The following is an 18,219-nucleotide window of genomic DNA, read 5'->3' as shown; positions in this document are numbered from 1 at the left end:
TTTTTATAACTGCTGGGGGCTGAAGCATTAAGGAGTTGAGGTGCGTCTCTCATTCTGCCCCTTGGGGAGCCCCGGGGCTGTAAACAAGATTCACATGATCAGATATTGATGAGTGGCCTAAGGACGGGACGCTGGGCATGGCGGTGAAGAGTGAGGACTGTGTGGGTGGGTGGCAGAACTTGCGGGAGGTCCCTAGGGGACACCTCTTCTTTCCCTGGGTGATGGGAGAAGACTTGCTGAGCGAGTGAGTTCTAACTCAGACCTGAATGATACATAGGACCTCTGGAGAGGTCCAGGGAAGGAGGTTCCGTGTAGCAGGAATGATGCCTGCAGGTTCCTGAGGGTGGCCAGGCCTGGTGCGGATGAGGAACAGAAAGAGGCCCCGGTGGCTGAAAGGAGAGAGGCATGCGTGGAAGGGAATGGGGCCTGCCGGGGTCATGGGAGAGAAAGTGGAGTGTGTTTATAAGAGTTGGCCCCAGTTTTAAATCCACAGTGACAGGCTCTGATGGATATTTTTGGATGGTGACCACGGCTGCTCTGTGCAGAGTGAGTGTGTGGGGAGCAAGGATGGAGGCAGGCGCGAGGGCCGCTTCAGAGACGGATGGAGAAGGCAAGAGGCTCCCATGGCTGACGCTAGCAGAGAGGATAATGGGCAGTTTTCGGTTTCAGAAAGTCTAAAGCTGTAGCTGCCAGGCATGCAGAACAAGTGGAGGCTCCTGGGCAGGAAGGGGTTAACCAAGAGTGCTAGTTTGCTTTGTTTGGGGGAAGGCTGAGACAGGATCTTGTTGTGTAGTCCTGGTTGAGTTGTACTCACTAAGGTGATCCTCCTGCCTCCCCTCTCCTGGGTGCTGAGACTGGAGCATGGACCACCACGCCCGGCCTATGTTTTTTGCAACCCATTTTTGGAAAGTATCTGTACCATGTTTTGATAGGGGGAAGATTAAGGAGAACAAGTTGGGGGGCTGTGCATCAAGAATCTGTTGGGGTGTGAACTCCAAATGTCTGAGACTTGCAAGAAACAAATTGTGCTTACATCTGGAGAGAGGGCTGGCGGGAACTGTATAGACATCTGGGGAAAAGTCAGAATAGTTCAAAAATGAATGCTTGTAGGTTTTGCTTAAATTAACATAAGTTCGTAAATTCGTGGGAGTGCTGAAGAGGTGGCCAGAATGCATACAGAGGTGGGACCTTCGATAAGCACTCTGGTCTTCTCATAGACAGTGAGGATGCATCCAGTGAACATCTTTGCAATCCCATCTAATATCCCTTGCAGAAAAGTTTCTAGAAGATGGCTAGGTTTTGTTGTTGTTGTTTTTGTTTTTGTTTTGTGAGACAGGGTTTGTCTATGTAGTCCTGGATATCCTAGAACTCACTATGTAGACAAGACTGGCCTCAAACTCACAGAGATTCTCCTGCCTCTTGCCTCTGCCTCCCAACTACTGGGACGAAAAGCATGTGCCGCCATACCTGGCACTGAACTGAGCAAATAGTGAATGTTCAATAAATGCTTGTCAGAGTTGTCAGATCGATTTGTCATTGTCACCAACGGCCACCACCACCACCAGCAGCACCACCATCATCATCATCATCAAGTCCAAGGCTTCCAGGTAAAATTGCATCATAACATGACTCAGAATTCAGACCTTGGAGTCACCATCCATTTCTGGCTTTGGTCTTTACAGGTCATGAGGCTCTAGGCAAGTCACTTAACCCCTTTGTTTCCCCATTGAGTAGCACACGAAAGCTACACCCCCCCCCCAACACACACCTCCAAAGCACTGTGAGGGTACCGGAGACTGTCAGAAATACCGTTGGGTTTCAGCTTCTCCACATCTTCCCAGTGGTGGCCGAGGTCAATTCTCGCTAACCTTGTCTAAACGGTCATGTGGGACTGCATCTCACATCACGTTCACAGTTTATTGTCCATTAATGTCCCTCAGTGTTGGGATTGTCTGTTTCTACTTCTGTTGAAGGTAGCTGTCTCGCTTTAGTATTTTTTCGTGTTTTGCCCATTTCTGTGTCTTTGTATATTAAAACTGTCATATTTGTTGCATGACATTTTCCTTAAGGGGGAAAAAAAAATCACTGTATCCAGTTTGCTGAGTAAGCTGGTTCCAAGGAAGCTACTTCTGTCAGCTGTAGCAGGCTGTGTGTCCAGCTGCAGGAACATAGGAGGAACACTGAGGGAGACGAGCTGGGATCCGATGGACAAGTTGGTATTTGTTAAAGAGACAGAAAAAGAGATTTGTGAAGGATGTCTTGGGTGGAGCAATGATCGACGAAGGCAGAGCCCTGTGCATTTACTGGATTTGAGCCATGGGCAGTGGACGAAGGGATGGAACAAACATGGGGTCCGGGGGTGACGCTGGTAGGAAATGGCAAAGAATTTGCGCCATGTTCAGATTGGGACTTCCTCGAGGCCAGGAAGAGCCAGGGAAGATTTCGGCATAAAAAGACTGACTGTGTGCCGTGGTGGAATTGGCTGGGGTCACTGCAGCAAGTGAGGGCTGGGAGGGACTCAGCCAGCCTGACTCTGGACATTTGTCTGATTCCCCTAGTGCCTCTGTGGCAGCAAAGTAGACAGGAATTATGATGTCCTGAAAGCTGCTCTTTTTGCTCATGTGAACATGTCCTCTATATAACACTTCTTGAGACTGGAGTGGGAAAACATTCCGCATGTGATTGGAGATTCTTGGAGCTTACTTACCCACAATCCTTAGGGTAGATGGGACCATACACAGGGAGTAGCTGGTCCCGGTGAAGAGATGGAGTGAGAACATGTAAAAGAGTAAGGTTTTTGGTGAACTCCACAGGAACAGGCTATTTCCTGAATAGTCTTAAGAAGCTGCATGTAAAGGATCTGGGCCCACATTGTAATATGGCCGATAAAGGAACACTATAATAATTTAGGTAAGTGATTTTGTGTATTTTATCTGTTGCTATTTTTTAGACTAAAAGTGAATCTCTCCCCAACCTGTATCTGTTCATTTCCCATGTGATACCGTGGCCATTTTCATTGGGACCCTGAGAGTACCAGTGTTACATTGTCTTAGTGAATTAACTTATTGCTTTGTTAGTAGTATATTCATCACCATGTGACAGATTTGCTGTTTTGTACAGTTTTTCTCCCACAACTTTAATGGCTGGGATTCCTTTATCCAGTACATTCATGAAAAATATCACAGTTCTCTCTCTTCCTTTCATCCTGGTTGACATCATATTAAATAGCACACTGAGTAAGCTGGTCAGCTGGTAAGAGGAGCCTTTAGCTCTATTTATTCAGAGTGGTTGTCTGGTTCTCGAACATTTTTGGGACATTAGAGAAGATCTTATTCAACCCAAGACACGTTATATCTTTTTCTGCCTCTTGGTGTCCAAGAGTTTGTCAGGCCAGGGGTGTAGCTGGCCACCATGACCCGTTCTGTCTTCCAGATCCCTTTCTCAAGACCCTAGGTCAATACTTTCTGCACAGAGTTGGATCCAGGATCAGTACCAGGCTTATGGATCTCCAGGGTGGAGATCCATGCATGCCAGTGCTTAACCTTGATCCTCAGCTTGGTGGAATTTAAGATCACCTGGACAGCAAACCTTGGGGTGTAGCATGAATCTTAAAGAGTCTTATTAATAAAACAAACGCAGAGCCAAGTATTGGGGTGAATACTGGAAGATCAGAGAGACAGAACAGGCCACAGTCACCTCACCTCGCCAGTTCCTTGGCTGATCCTGTTTCCTCAGACTGGAAGCCTCTCAGTCCTTATCCAGAATGCATCTCAGCTGAACTGCTGCTCCAAAACCTGAAACCTTAACCAGCTAAAAGCTTCTAGTTTCTGGTCTTCACGCCTTATATATCTTTCTGTTTTTGCCATCACTCCCTGGGATTAAAGGCTCACTTCTTGGGATTAAAGGTGTGTGTTACCATGCCTGGCTGTTTCCAATGTGGCCTTGAACTCACAGAGATCCAGAAGGATTTCTACCTCTGGAATGCTAGGATTAAAGGTGTGAGTACCACCATTTTCTAGCCTTTGTATCTAGTGGCTGTTCTGTCTCTGACCCCAGATAAGTTTATTGGGGTGCACAATATTTTGGGGAACACAAAATACCACCACATCGGGGCCTGTGTGGGAGGCTGTTCCCAGGGAGGTTCGACTGATGGGGCAGACCCACCGTGTGTGGGGGAGGGGGTAGTACCATGCGTTGGGGTCCATTCAGGTGGGAGTGAAGATAAAGGGAAGTAGAACAACCACAGTAGCTTTAGGCTAATTAGCGACAGAAACAGTGTGACCAGCAGCCTGGTGTTCCTGCCATCCTGGCTTCCCCACCTTGCTGGCCTGGTTCTCAAACGCAGAGCCAGAATGAACCGCCCTTCCTCTGGGCTTCTCCTCAGCTCTTTGGTCACAAACACTTAACGCAATCTGCTTCTTGACCAAAATGACCCTCTTTGAAGGACTTCTGCCAAATGCCAATTATTTCCAAATCCTTGGGTTTTTTTTTTCTGTTCCACTCTTATGTTGAAAGTGGGGAGATCCCTCCTCCCTTTCTCCTCCCTCCCCTCCTGTTCTTTTGAAAAGCATTTGTAGTCTAAACTGATGCCTATGATTTTGAGGTCTGAGAAAAAAGAGAAACAGTTCTTTGGGGGTAAATGTTTTCAGATACTGACTAAAACCATACTAAAACATTAAGGCACATTTAGGACATTATCTGTGCATTGAAATGCTAATATTAGGACAATTATATTTTAAGAGAAGGGTTTTTTGTTTGTTTGTTTGCCATTTTATTTTAAGGCAGGCTTTTTGCTGGCTCCCTAAGAACCTTTTGGCCTAGAAATGTGTTTTGTTTGGCTCAAATGGTGTTGTGGTATTTCCCCACTAAATGGCATTTTGATTTCACTTTTCTTTTTTCTTCTTTTTCTTCCTTCCTTCCTTCCTTCCTTCCTTCCTTCCTTCCTTCCTTCCTTCCTTCCTTCCTTCCTTCCTTCCTTCCTTCCTTTCTTTCTTTTGTTAAGATAGCAGAACCCTTCTTCTGGTTAGGAATGGGGAAAGCCTGGAGACACCTCCAGTGCCTGCAGGTGAAGGTGTCTACGCTGTAGACAGCAGCTTTTTCATTCTGAGTCTCTGTGAGACAAGACAGCGGTTGAGACTTTTGAAAAGCTGGAAGCTCTGTAACTAGCTGCCGGACACCCTGTCCATTTGGGGTATGAAACAGACAGAGGCGCAGGCTGGAAGCTACAGCTCACCTGTCACTGCACTATCCTTGGCTAGTCACAACCGCTTTGCCTGGCTGGCTTCTGGGTGTCTTTGAGTTTGCACCTGCTCCGTTAGGAGCTCAACGAATCAAGAGTGTACTTAGAGTTGGAAGGAGAACACTAAGATGGAAGTAATTTTCTGTTTCGTCCCCTCAGCCCAGACTAGCGGATCAGTATGTGATTATCAAGTACTCGCGGAGGCAGGTGGCATTTCCCCTAGTAGAGCATTAACCCACTGCTGGTTGCTCCAGGTTACTGACAGGGTGTCCTCCGAGAGTACAGTGACTGTAGGGCTGTGTTTGTTTCTTTTGTTTGGATGGCAAGGGAAATAAGGACAACCTTGAGTCAGAGTCCTGTCATTCCAGAGCTAAAACCGAACTTTCTGACTGTTTGTCTGTGGCCTGGTCCCTGCTGCCATCATTTTAGTGACAGGGTAGGGGCTGGAGCCCTGGACCCCTGAGTCTTCTGTTGTGGATGTCACAGTTGAGTGTGGTGTTTCCCGAGCTGAGATTTGTAGGCGGGTGCTGAGTTCGGGGTCCCCAGTTCTGCCTCTTCACTGTGTGACCTCCCTGTGCCTCGGTGTCTTATTGTAAAAAGAGGGAGCATAGGGACATTGACTTCAGAGTAGTTTGTCATGAGAATGAAACCAAATAGGGCATTTAAAGAACATAGACAGGTGCCTGCCCCTTAGTAATGCACATACAGCTCATACTAGTCTGAGAACTCGGCGTTCCTCATTGCCTGGCGGAGGTAACCAGAAGCAGCATTTGAGGTGCATTAGAATGATTGCATAATTAGCATTTCCCCTCCCAGAATTTCTGCAGGCCTTTATGAGCGGGGATTCATCTGTGTATTTAGAAAAGAAACTAACAGCATTCTGGGCCAAGGTTGTCATTTCATTTCTAAATGTATGTGGATACCTCACTTTATGTGGATTTCTCATAAAGAAATAGTGGAGGGACAGTCGAGATATCTACGTCCTTACTAAGAACTTCGTTTGAGTAAGTTTGGTCCAGTTGTCAAACAAGTCTTGTGTATAAAGTGCTCTCAGATGCAAAAGGGTCATATAAAGGCAGTGTTCTGTTCAAAGAGTTTAAAAATCAATAGGAAAGAAAGTAGACGGGGGGGGGGGGGTGGGGGTGGGTGGGTGGGGGATATTATTTCCATATTTTGTGATAAACATGAAAAATGAAAATTAAAGCCAGGAAAGGCGCAAAGCTACACAGAGAAACCCTGTCTCGAAAAACCAAAAAAAAAAAAAAAAAAAAAAAAAAAGAAAAGAAAAGAAAATTAAAGAACAGAAGAACAGGTGGCACTTTGCTTGAGATAGGAGGGTTAGCCTCAGAGCCAAGAGGCGTCAGTGGTCCTGGAAAGGAGAGAGTGGAGGAGATTGTGGTGTAGAGACACCAGATTGTAACTTTGGCTATAGTATCCGTCCTGTGGGTGGGCCAGCCTCCTGCTGTTTGCTCTGGAGCTTCAAAGAATGGGATGGAGAGAACTGGATGGAGCAGAGGATGGGATGGAGATGGGGCTTCTATGCAAAGCCCTGCATCTCAGAGGAGCTGCCTTGGTGAGGTCCTGGCTGCAGACCTGAAATGAATGAAGTACTAGATTAAGTTCCCCATGCCAGAAGTGATGGGGGTCGTGGCACAGGAGATAGAGGGATAGAGGGTGGGTAAAATAAGTGGTGTTTGGGAGTGAACTCGGATATCAGGTGGGAGGGATGAGGGAGTCCAGAGTGGCTGTCTTAAGCAATCATGGATTGGCCCGGGGCCTGAGAGAACATGTCTAGAGGGGAAAGTGAATTTCCTTGTGTTTCCTCTTGGATTTTTTGAGGACTCCGAGGCATCCAAGTGCATATGCAGCATCCAAGGATTTTCACATTGCTTTGGGAATGTACTTGAGTGGATTTGTGTAGATAAGCGCACACTTGTCTGGTAAATGGTTAGCCCGTAGCTGGGCAGGCGCCAGTTCTGTGAAACAGATTTGGAAGTCATTAGCGTATGAGTGGTGGTTGAAGCCACAAGAGTGGATAATATTCAGTGAGGGAATAAAGGGTGAGAAGAGCCAGCAATCACCAAGCAAGCTGAGGAGGAGCGCTCCCTGCTGGTGTCAGGAGCCGGAGAGGGACGGGATGGGTTCTTTAACACACGTGCACAATATGTGGTAACTGGTGGGGTGGCTGAGTCTTTTTCTTGCCATATACCAAAAGTAATTTTATGTGGATTAAAGCCTGAATTGCTGAAAGTCTTAAATGTTCCTGATAGGAACCTGTTCAGGTTGCATGCTTTGGTCAGAATGCAAAACTGCAAAGGGTCGTAAAGTATATGAAGAGGTATTGTGCATGTTATAATAATTCTCCATCAGAAAGAAGGAAATGGTTAATAGCCAGCTACTGAGAGAGAAACAAAAGCCAGAATGAGTGATTTAAAAGAAAACATTGCAAATTTCCAAAACAAAACAAAAACAGATGAAGAGGTATTTTTATTATATAGTGAAGGAACTGGCATCATTACAACCCAAGCCTTAGATAAGGTTTTTAAAAGAGAGAAGCCTTGGTGGGAGAATACAGAAACAGCTACAGGTTAACTGTCTATAATCCAAAAATCAGAAAGCTGAAATCTTCAAACTTGGGAACTTGAAATGTTACCATGATGCCACACGTGGGGAATTCTGCACCCGACGATGGTCCACAGTCAAAACACAGGGTCACCAGAAACATTGTATAAAATTACCTTTGGACTATCCAGTGCATGGTCAGTATGAAATGTAACAGAACTCCAGATTTGGATTTGGTCTCTCTTCCCTGAGGTAATTTATTTTACATATGCAGGTACTAAGGTGCAAAAGAAAGAACAGTCCAGACTCTGAGACACTCTGGTTTTAGCAGGTTGGATGAGGAGGGCTGGGCCTGTTCTGAGGAATGGGGCTACTCTTGGCTGGGAATTTTATGTTTATAATAATGTGTGCAGGTGCACATACACGAGTGTACATGTGGAGGCCAGGGTCAACCTCTGGTTTTGTTGCTCAGGGGGCTGTCCTCCTTGCTTTTTGAAACAGTGTCTGGCTCTCACCAGGACTGGAGGCTCACAGCTGAGGTTAACCGGGCTGGCCAGGCAGCAAGCCCCTGGAGTCTTAGTGTATCTGCCCCTCCAGCAGTGAGAGCATAAGAATGCCTCGCCATGCCCAGCTTTTAAAGTGGATGTTGGGAATTGAACTCAGGTCCTCATACTTGCATGACATGGACTTTACTGACTGGGTCATCTCCCGAGCCCTGGTAATTTAATAATATTTTACTCCTGTAATAAATGAAAAAGTTCATTTGTTTAGTAGTGATGTCTTAATATTTATGGAGTCACTCTTAGAGCCTTGCTGAGGTGAGTAATGAGTGAACAGACATTACTCTTGACAGGGATAGAGCTTGTAGGGACACTATAGGAGACACTGTAAGGGATGCATAGGGCCATGGTTGTGGGGGATGCACTAAAACCACTTGGAGCATGTTGTAGCCGGAGAGCTTCTCTCCAGGTCCCACCAAGCTCCCACAGTCCCACAACCCACGTATAAAATAAACACACAGATACTTATATTATTTAAACTGTTTGGCCTAATAGCTCAGGCTTCTTGTTAACTGTTCTTATATCTTAAATTAACCCATTTCTATAAATCTATACCTTGCTACGTGGCTCATGGCTTACCGGCATCTTTACATGTTGCTTGTCATGGCGGTGGCTCTAGGCAGTATCTCGCTCTCTGCCTTCCTGTTCCCTCAATTCTCCTCTCTGTTAGTCCCGCCTATACTTTCTGACTGGCTACTGGCCAGTCAGTGCTGTATTGATACAGAGCAATATCCACAGCATTTCCCCTTTTCTTCTTTTTCCAAAAAGGAAGGTTTAAACTTTAATAGCATGTCATATTTAGGAAGCTCCTGTGGTGTGGAGGAGGCCCAGAGCCAACCATCTAGAAGGGCCTTGTCCATCACATGAAACCAGCTGTGTGTAGAGGCCCTGGGTAGCCTAGAAAGGATTTTTGAGTACATTCTTGTTTTGATATTCTGGAGTTGACTAATGGACTTTTGAATTTAACAGAAAGGCCTCAATGGGATGAAAATTAGCTAACTTGACATGGAAAATCTTGAAAAATAAAAATCTTGAAGACATGTACTAAAAACTGTTCTTGGGAAGTTGAGATAGAGTAAGACAAAAAATAAAAATATTCTATTTAAACGATAGACTGACATGTTCTTCGGGGGCTGAATATTCTACATTATTCACTCATGGTGATGAGGTTTTTGTTTTAATAACATAACAAAAGTTAAATTTCAATGTTGTTGTCCTGTCTGCAGAATGCTGATTGAAAGTCTGCTACAGTGAACTCCATAAGCACTCGTGTGCCCGGAGTATTTTGTTAATGTTTTCACAATGGCCCAGTCAAAAGAGTTACCTAACAATTCAAAATTGCTAGGTCAAAGCCAACTTAATAGGTTATTTATGACCTAGAACTTCAGTGACAGATTGGAGAAGTCCTGCGTGTCAACGCAAAAATAAGTCCCTGTTTTGTTCTCCAAGCGACATGATTACTGAAGTGACATGTAAACCTGTTGGGGTACTATGTAGTCTCTCAAACTTTGGAAACAGATTGTACACCAGCCTCTTTCCCATTGGTACATAGATCTTTGGGGGATGGTCCTTGTGGTTTATCTCATTAGTCCCCAAAGATAGAGTGTCACCGAAGGACATCTAACAGGACCAGATGTGGAAGCCGGATAGTATTAGGCTAAGGTTCTTAGACGTGGTAGGCAGGCACTGCTTTTCCAGAAAGCCCACACGCCCCATTGTAGCCCTGTTAGTTTTCTGTGGTACATAGGGTGCCTCAGTGTGAGGTGTAGGAACCACACCTCTAACTTCCCTTCCCTCTGTGTAGGCAACACTTGAGATATCATATGGCCTAATGATAAGAGCAGTATGTGCACCTGTCATTGTGTTGATGGGCCACGCATCACGCAGCTTTGACAAGGATGTGACGAGATGGAAACACAGGGACTGCCCTTTTTGTAGGGACTTGGCAGTGACAATGAACACATCATTCTTCCTGCCAGAAGTTTCGTAAAAAAAACGGCACCAGGCGGTTACAGAAGTGGATGCCGAGGGAATCCGCCAAGAAAGAAAACAGGTGGAAGCTGAGAGGTACAATGGCTTGGATTTTGAGTTCTGATGAAGCCTAGAAGGAGATCCCTGCTGGGCATGGGGTGCAGTTTTGAGCCATGTTTTCCTCAGCACGACCCCCTCCCCCTCTACCTCTCCTCCATTTCCCCTCTCTGATTCTCCCTGCCCCCCTTTTGTAAACCGTGTTTTTCAGAATCCTCCGAAGCATGAGTAATGGAGGATGTACCTACCTTTTGCAGTCTTACCGGTCTTGATCATTTAATACGTTTTATCTTCTCAGTCAAGAGCTCAGTCTTTTTAAATGAAGTCTGAAGAAAATCATTTGTATTTGGAAAAGGGTTCCCTTTAATTTTCAGTGTTAAGACGTTTGGTGTGCATTGCTCACCAAAGACTATGATTGGAAGCATGTCCAAGTGTCTCCTGCATGGTGTCACCAGATGTGGAGATGGTGCTGTCAAGTCCCTGTGGTACTACTGGGTAGGGTGTGTGGTATGTGTGCAGACTCACTCTGAGAGTTCCCCAGAGTGGTGCCTCTGGACAGAGGATACCGGAGCAGGATGGCAACCTCCCCTTGGCTTGGGTGCCTTGTGACCTCTGTGGCTGCCTTGTGCTTCTGTTCTGCTGCCCAGTGGGTCAGGAGCTCTGCTCCCCCAAGCTTCTAGCTCAGGAAAGTTTCTCCTGTGATTCCTGACAAGGGAGTACCTCACCGTGGTGGAGTTGGATGGTGCTCTGGGTTTGAATTGAGCAGGTGTTCCAGATGTTTCCCACAGTACCGGGGTTAAGGGCCTACCCGCCCAAGGCACACAGAAGGCCAGCAGGGTATGGGAATGCACTCCAGGGACATTTCCTCCTCTCTCTGTCTAGCCCCCCTCCCCCCACCCCTCCCAGATAAAAACAGGAGAAACGGAAACGGACTAAACCAAGTCTGTTAGGACCATAGCTGCTGGCTTAAGCTTTACTTTTCTCGGCTCGTTTTTCTAATTAGCCTCAGCAGGGAGTCCAAAACCTCATGAACCTGGAGCCAGAATCTGCAGTGCTGAGGGCAAAGCAAGGCAGAGTAGATGCATCATTTTCCTGGGAAGGAGCTTGAGGCTTGGGTCACATTAAGGAATGTACATTAAGGACAAATACAGACTTTCTTCTTTCCATGTAAGAGTTGGATAAGTTGATTCTATATAATAACTTGTCTTAAAAAGAAGAGTATAAGAACATTTTAAAATCTTTTAAGATAATTATAGTATATTATATACTATATATTGCGGGTGGTGGCGCATGCCTTTAATCCCAGAACTTGGGAAGCAGAGGCAGGTGGATCTCTGTGTGTTCGAGGCCAGCCTGGTCTCCAAAGTGAGTTCCAGGAAAGGCGCAAAACTGAGAAACCCTGTCTCTGTCTCGAAAAACCAAAAAAAAAAAAAAAAGGAAGTAATCTTGCAAGGTATAGAATCTGAAGGTGTTTGTTGGTATCTAGAATGCTCCAAAAATAAGAATCAGTTGCCTATGTTTAAAATTTTGCATATTGCATGAGAAATCCCAGATTCCTGTCCTATTTTGAAATCTAATGAATTTAGCAAAACATGCCTGTAGGCTGCCTCCTCTAAACTACTGGGGGACCGTGGTTCCCACCTGCCCGCCCATATGCCGTCTGCTTCAGCCACCAGATATTTGCAGTAACCTTGTGGCCGCTTCAAGAGACAGCTCTCCAAACTTTTTGAAAGTTAACTCCTGAAATACTGCAAAACTGTGTTCTTCTCTTAATGGGGGTCCGGGTGGGGTGGGGTAGAACACAGGTTACAGAGAGTAAATTCTAACAGTGGTTGGTTCTGCCAGAAGTGAGGAGAGAGATGTTTCTTCACATCATTTTTTTATCTGGAAAGTGCATTGGAAGCTTCTAGGGCATGTTGTAATTCTGATCCTCCCCAAGAGTTCATTTGCAAGCCTGGGTTGGAAGGGAAGCTGAGTGTGTTGTTAGCATCTCGTGACAGTGTCCAAAGGACTTGATCCCGGGGTTCTAAGTAAGCTTGGAGACAAAGACGTCTACTTTATTCCGCTGCCCATTTTAAGCTGGGCAGGCATTGTCGATGCCACACTGGTCCCCCTCTGCCGGATCACTTCCTGCTGATGCACGGGGAGTCTACGGTAGTAGGTGGCTTCACCTGTGGTAGGTCTGTGCCAGCCAGCTGCCCAGCCTCGTGCCCTGCCTGTTCCTGCTGACGGGACTGGAGCACTGGCTGGGCTGGGCTGGGCTTTCTGCTGGGGCTGGGAAACAGAACTTGCCTCGGGGCTACACTGGTGGAAGCCGAAGCCAGAGGGATTAAGTGATTTGCCCTCAGTCACACTGCTAATTAGTAATGGAGCCAAGATTAGAGGCCCTGTCTGGCAGCACCTGGTCCTGAGCCCGTCCTTCGCCACCTCCTCCGCCACCTCCTCCCAGCCCCTCTCATCCCTTCTTCCTGGCATCGCAATGGAACCCGAGTCTCCCTTCTAGAATAACCGTAGCTGGTAAGGAGGCATTCTCTCAACATATGCTGAGCCGTTTGGTGGGTAGAGTTTGTGATCGTCTGAGCCATTCCGGCACAGCTGTAGTGGAATTCTGTAACCTCAGCGGGTGCTGCGGACATTCCACGAATGCATTTTCATGCTGATAAGTGTGCTCGGTGACATTGATATCGACAAGGAACTTGTTCACTCATCTAGAAAATAACCGAACAGGTTAGAAGCGTGTGCTTGCACCTCGAGTGTGCTTGGGTTATAATGATCTAAGGTGTCTGAGATTCGTTTTTGTGTTTTTCACAGTATTCAACAATAGCCAAGAAGAGAATGTTCCTTTTTCTGTCAGTGACAAATGTATTCTATCGAGGCTTCAGTGACTGAGAAGCCAAATCTCTTTTCTTTATCAGCTCTCCATCTCTCATGCATTTTCTATTTTTGTTTCATGATTATTTAGTGTTTTCAATGGTGTGGGGAGATGGCTCAGTGGTTAAGAGTGTCTAATCGCTCTTGCAGAAGATTTGAGTTTTCATCCCTGCACCCACTATCATGCAGCTTAAAACTGCCTGTGACTGTAGGTCCTGAGGGACTGACACTCTCTTCTGGCATCCTCAGGCAGCCATATGCATGTGGAAACACACACACACACACACACACACACACACACACACACACACACACAATGATGATAATAATAAAATAAATCTTTTTGAATGTAACATCACTCAATACCTTTTTAGAGCTATTTTTGTTTCCAATTACTGCCTTCATGGCATGCCTTCCTTGTTCTTATGGCTGCCCCCTTTGCTCACAGGGAACTTGGTGAAGTTTTTGGCTTTCCTCTTTTATTAACTTTCTAATGAAAAAATAAACCTTGCAAATTAAAAACACCACACACTGAAATAACCAGCCCTAAGGTCTGTAAGTCTCAGTGAATTTCTATACAGTTAGAGAACTCTTGTACCCTATTTAGAGATATTTGCAACATCTTATTGCTGTTTTATTCACTTAGAATCAGCCTATTTGTCCATCCACAGATAAATTGGTCATGAAAATTTGGTGTGTGTGTGTGTGTGTGTGTGTGTGTGTGTGTGTGTGTAATGGAATACCATTCAGTTGTAAAGAAAAACGTAATCTTTAGAATTTTGCTGCTTTCCACGTTGGCCTTGTTTCTTCTGTGAATAATTTCTGTTTTTCCATTTATCCTATGTCTCTCTCACGTTTTAGACATCGTTCCTGTGTTTTGTGGTCCTTGTTTTCTGTGCAGTGTAAAGCTGGCCGCTATTAGGTCTGACCAGATATCAGCACAGTGGAAGGACCTGTCCGCTGTCCGCTGTGGCTGCAGGGGGATGGGAAGGAGTGTAGTTACTCTGGTGAATCAGTGCCAGGAGTCAGCTGTGTCTATCCAAACTGCCCTGGCTCTCCCTGGGCAGTGTTCTGGAGGAGGAGGCTTCTGTTTGGGATGTGGTGTGGGAGCGCACCGGCGCTTGGCTGGAAGCAGGTCTCTGAATCCTGTGGTTTGCACCTCCTATCTCCTTGCCTGCTTCTTGGTGCGCCCAGGGATGGTTTAAATCAGCCATCCATTGATCGTTGTGGAGCCACCAAGTCTAAAAGTCACTCTTGTTTCCTCTTCTTCCCCCCCTCCCCCAACAATACACTGTGAACATAAAGCCCAGACCACGAGCTTTGCACATTCCAGCTGCTTTGCATATGTTTAATGACTTGCTTCTCATAATGAACTTCGTGGGAAAAGTTACTTGCACCCCAGCTTTGCAGAGGAGTGAGTGCCTAGGCACAGATTGGTTGGGGGGGTCCCTTTTGAGTTGAGGCCACACAATCTAGGGCTCAAACCCAGTCTGTGTTAACATCAGTCGGTGCATTGATTAGCCTTCCTCTCTTAGCAATATTGGGGTAGAATGTGGGTGCACATGTGTTGGGGTATAATCTTGAGTGGGAAGCCTGTTGTTGGGCCGTTGATTGTGGCGAACACCCGAAAGCAGCCTGTGCAAGTGGCTTTTGGTGCCTGAGAGCCAGAACAGCCGAGTTCGGCTTCTCCACTGAGGAGCGGGCAGCGCTTGGGCAGCTTCTGGTGTCGTGTACCCAGGGTGAGGTGTGTCTCTGGAGCCATTTGGACAGTACCCGTGTTCCTCTCTCATCCTAGGACTGACTCCGTAGCGCAGACAATGGGTGTTTACTCATGGTGGAAGCAGCCATCCTGGATGGCGGACAATAAAAGGATGGGAATGACTCCAGCCTTGCCCCGGCTCCTGTCAGCTCTGACGCTTCTGCATCTGACAGCGCAAGTACATAGTCTGAAGAAGGGTAAGTAAGCCTTGCAGCAGACAGCGGGCGAGCTGCTCTACTGTGAACTACTACGTCCTGTTTCTCCACTGACTTCTTCAGCGTTCTGCTGGTTAAAACCCGTTTCTCTGCAGTCTTTTCCCTGTGTTTTTAAGCTTCTCTTTAAAAATATTCCTTTTACCCCATACCAATCATAAAGCATGATTTTCACGCAGTGATATGCATTCCTTTAGTTTACAGTTCTCTGAGTTTTGACAATGCGCAGTTGCTAACCCCAGGCACCACCGAGATCTGGCTGGCTGTGTTCCCGAGCACAGAAAATGCCCACTGTGTCCAGGTCGCCAGCCCTTTCCACCCCCGACCCCCCTTCCAGCTCTCTGTCTCAAATGTCACCGTGGAAGAAAGTTTTCTGAATGGAATCCCAAGTCTTTTCACGTGTTTCTCCTGTCTTATTTTAAAAACCTTAGCCATGTTCATGCAGATACTACCTGCCTTATTTCTGTGAAGGATGTTATCCTGCTGCCCATCCGCTTTATTTTGATAGTATTTACACAATTAAAAAGACCTTTCCCCCCAAGGTTATTGAGTAAATAACTTGGTTGGTTGTGGTAACTGCTGGTTTCTAATGTGCACGTTTCCAAGGTGTTTCTGGGTTTGTTTTTTTATATCAGCTTATAATTTATGACAGCAGTGAATACCATGCCTGTAATACATAAAGATAATAAGCTTTTTCATAGACACTATAGAGTATGAGATCATTTTTACGCTGTTTTCCTCTCCCTCCGTTCTTTCCTCTTCCCTCTCTCGTGTTCCTCTTTTCATTCCTCCCTCTCCCCTTCTAGCTTTCCTTTTCCTCCCCTCCCCCTTTCCCTTTCCCCCACCCTTTCCCACCTTCTGTGTGCTCTTTCTTCCTTTCCAGCTCCCTCCCAGGGTGACTTTTCATCATGTAGTTCTCATGTCCGTGCCCATGTGTCCCATCATGCAGTGTCATGGTCTGGGTGTGGGTAGAGACTCCGAGGATTGTAACCGTCCGAGTTCTTTCTTTCCCATTGTGGAAGCCCCCGCCCCCGAGAATATTTCCCATAGGCTGCTGTGAGTTCATTGTGTTTGGAGGTAGTGGCCTTTGCAGTTATGAAAGGATGGATTGTAGGTTCCCGTGGAGAGCCAGTCTGGTACAGTGAGGCAGCCCCAGCTGGGAGGGTTTGTAGGTGCGGTATACAGCTGGAGTTTTTCTGGATTAATTCTTTTCCTTGGCTTGCAGTCTAACCCCACCACTACTATTCCGCTACTCCACTACTTGGCTTTTTTATTAGTTACCTTTTAATTTCAAAAACAAAAACACATTCCCCTCCCCGCTCCCTGCACACACACACACACACAGTTTCTCAGTTGACTGCAGTTCTCTGTCTAGGGGTGAGGCCTTGGGAGAGCTCCCTCTTCCTTGTTAGCGTATCTGTCGGTGTCTTCCTTGTTCGGGTCATGATTCGGCAGCCCGTGTGGATGAGATCTCACGGGGGTAGGTTCTGACATTTCTAGGAGATACAGTCTCCCAGCACTGTGGCCGTCCTTTACAGTCTTTCCACCCCTTCCTCGGGAACGACCCCTGAGCCGCAGGTGGAGGAACGTTTCGGACCGCTCTGGGTTTCTCAGCCCTTCGTTTGGATCACTTGCGGTTTCCTTTAATGGTCCCCACCTGTTGCAAAGAGACGTTTCCTTGACGAGGGATAAGGACTCACTGTGCTTGTATGTGAGCAGCCTAAGGACGCACATTTAGAGTGTAGCCCGGGCTTGTGTGCTGGTGTAGCACACAAGCGGTTGTCAGCTGTCCTAAATGAGCCGGGATTTCGGGAGCTCCGGGCAGTTGGCTAGATTTCCAGCGGCAGGCATGGTTTTCCTCTCATGGAGTGGGGTTTCAGTCCAATTGGAGAGCTGTTAGTTCCTGCCAATGTATGTGAGAATGGGAGAAACAGATTTACCCACGGAAGAGCATACCAACTGGTTAACCGGCAGCAAATGGTCGGCCTTGAAAACGTAACATAAAGGTAGCGTTATATGGACTGAGCAAGAGATTGCACTTAAGTATTCAAGAATATAAATATATATGTGTATTTATATGTATATATATAACTTATGTATGTAACATACATATATAGCATACAAATACATGAACAACAATTAGCAACAATTGAAGAGAGAGGGGCCATAAATTTGAAAGAGCAAGGGGAAGATACTTGGGAAGGTTTAGAGGAAGGTGAGGAAAGGGGGTAGTGATATGGTTGTATTATAAACTTAAGACATTTAAAAATATATTCGTAAAAAAAAAACCCACAAAAAGAAGAGTTAGAAAAACAGCTGTAGGGTTGGGAATTTGGCTCAGTGGTAGAGGGCTTGCCCAGCAAGTGCAAGGCCCTGGGTTCGATCCTTAGCTCCAGGAAAAAAAAAAAAACAAAAAAACACAGCTATAAAGTAGTATGCTACGGCTGAGGTCCTTTCTTCATAGGCCCAGTGAGTCCTTTTCTCACTAAGACACTCACAGTGTCCCTGAGAACAGTGTCCCCGAGAGAGTCCCTCTGTGTGCTCTGTATTGTACATGTCCATGTTGTTTTTCCTCCTGTAGGGGCAATTGAAGATTTCAAATGTACAACCAACAATATGCAGGTGTGGGACTGCGCGTGGACAGAACCCTTTGGGATCAGCCCTGGAACTGTTAAAGAAGTTTGTTTTAAAGACAGGTAATGAAACCCTGGTGTGCATCCAAAGCTGCAATCCACAGCTTCCTCCCTGGTTGCTTTAGACTGTGATCGTTTTGTTCCTAGATCTTTAAAGGACGTTTTTCACTCAATCTTCTATTTCCTAAAAGTCTAGATGGAAACAAAGTCCTCTGGCCAAAAGTTGGTTTTTTTCGTTGTATGTATAATGAAAGTGGAGCGCCCTCCACAGTGTACTGATCTGCTCAGGGTGCTGTACAGGTCCACTCCAAGCCCGTGTCTGCCTCTGTCACATCCAAGTCTGTGTCTGACAGAA

At 46.2% G+C, this 18,219-nt stretch overlaps 1 protein-coding gene across 5 annotated transcripts in view; it reads left to right on the top strand.

Annotated features, from left to right (window-relative positions):
* The window catches only part of Lifr (LIF receptor subunit alpha), a 69,421-nt gene that overhangs the window by 12,030 nt on the left and 39,172 nt on the right, over positions 1–18,219 (top strand). For 4 of the 5 annotated variants that reach the window (XM_042261460.2, XM_042261459.2, XM_076551824.1 and 1 more), the window contains exons 2-3: positions 15,056–15,216; positions 17,813–17,927. In XM_042261460.2, the coding sequence (XP_042117394.2) occupies positions 15,078–15,216; positions 17,813–17,927 (254 nt within the window). In that variant the 5' untranslated portion in view covers positions 15,056–15,077. Of the gene's footprint in view, positions 1–1,796; positions 2,911–15,055; positions 15,217–17,812; positions 17,928–18,219 lie in introns of those variants that run through there. The other variant, XM_076551825.1, reaches the window with a different exon arrangement.

Source organism: Peromyscus maniculatus, chromosome 15 (genome assembly GCF_049852395.1).
Source record: "Peromyscus maniculatus bairdii isolate BWxNUB_F1_BW_parent chromosome 15, HU_Pman_BW_mat_3.1, whole genome shotgun sequence".
NCBI classification, from domain to species: Eukaryota; Metazoa; Chordata; class Mammalia; order Rodentia; family Cricetidae; genus Peromyscus; species Peromyscus maniculatus.
This window is presented reverse-complemented; position numbering and strand designations above follow the sequence as displayed.